This window comes from Chaetura pelagica, unplaced genomic scaffold (genome assembly GCF_000747805.2).
Source record: "Chaetura pelagica isolate M959 unplaced genomic scaffold, ChaPel_1.0 scaffold164, whole genome shotgun sequence".
NCBI classification, from domain to species: domain Eukaryota; kingdom Metazoa; phylum Chordata; class Aves; order Apodiformes; family Apodidae; genus Chaetura; species Chaetura pelagica.
This window is the reverse complement of record NW_009952971.1, coordinates 706,185-706,755: the sequence shown is the minus strand read 5'-3', so window position 1 is coordinate 706,755 and position 571 is coordinate 706,185. Positions and strand designations below refer to the sequence as shown.

Genomic DNA, 571 nt, shown 5'->3' with positions numbered 1-571 from the left:
CTGCCCCCAAACCAGTTCTAACTCACCCCGTCTGCGCTACCTCGTGCCCGGCTCCGTGTGCCCGGGACTGAGCGGGAGTCGCTCACCCGGCCTGGCACCCTGTGCTGACAGCAGACGCCCGTGCTAACCGTGACAGATAATCTGTGGGAACAGTGACCTTCATCCCTACCCCAGAGATCCGGGTCGGCATCCAGCTCTGCCCGGGCTCATGCAGATGGACGGCGTTGTCTTGCTCCAGCTTTCTGGCTGCGAGGAGAGCATTTCACTTCAGGCTTTGTCCACACGGCTACACAAGGGGAACGTGATGGAGACCCCAGAGGACCTGCAGGGTCCACCTCCAGCTGGCCCAGTGCAGGAGCAGGGCAGCCGGGGACACTGGAGCAGCCCCAGCCCAGGGCATCCGGCATCGGGCACCGGGCACCGTCCTGGGGATGGGGATGGGCTGAGGCCAGGTTGGGGCATTAGCTCATCTTGGCAGGGCCCATGGCCAAGGTCTGTGCCCTCAGGTCCCTCACAAGGTTTGTCTTTTGTCTTCCAGGTCCTCCTGCTTCGACATTCCTCTGAACTCCCC

General features: G+C 63.2%; 1 protein-coding gene across 1 annotated transcript in view; it reads left to right on the top strand.

The window, feature by feature from the left end:
• Positions 1 to 208: 208 nt before the first annotated feature.
• Positions 209 to 571, top strand: part of ANO5 (anoctamin 5) — a 73,482-nt gene continuing 73,119 nt past the window's right edge. Inside the window, exon 1 of the mRNA XM_009995861.1 lies at positions 209 to 452. Coding sequence (XP_009994163.1) covers positions 209 to 452 — 244 coding nt within the window. The remainder of the gene's footprint in view (positions 453 to 571) is intronic.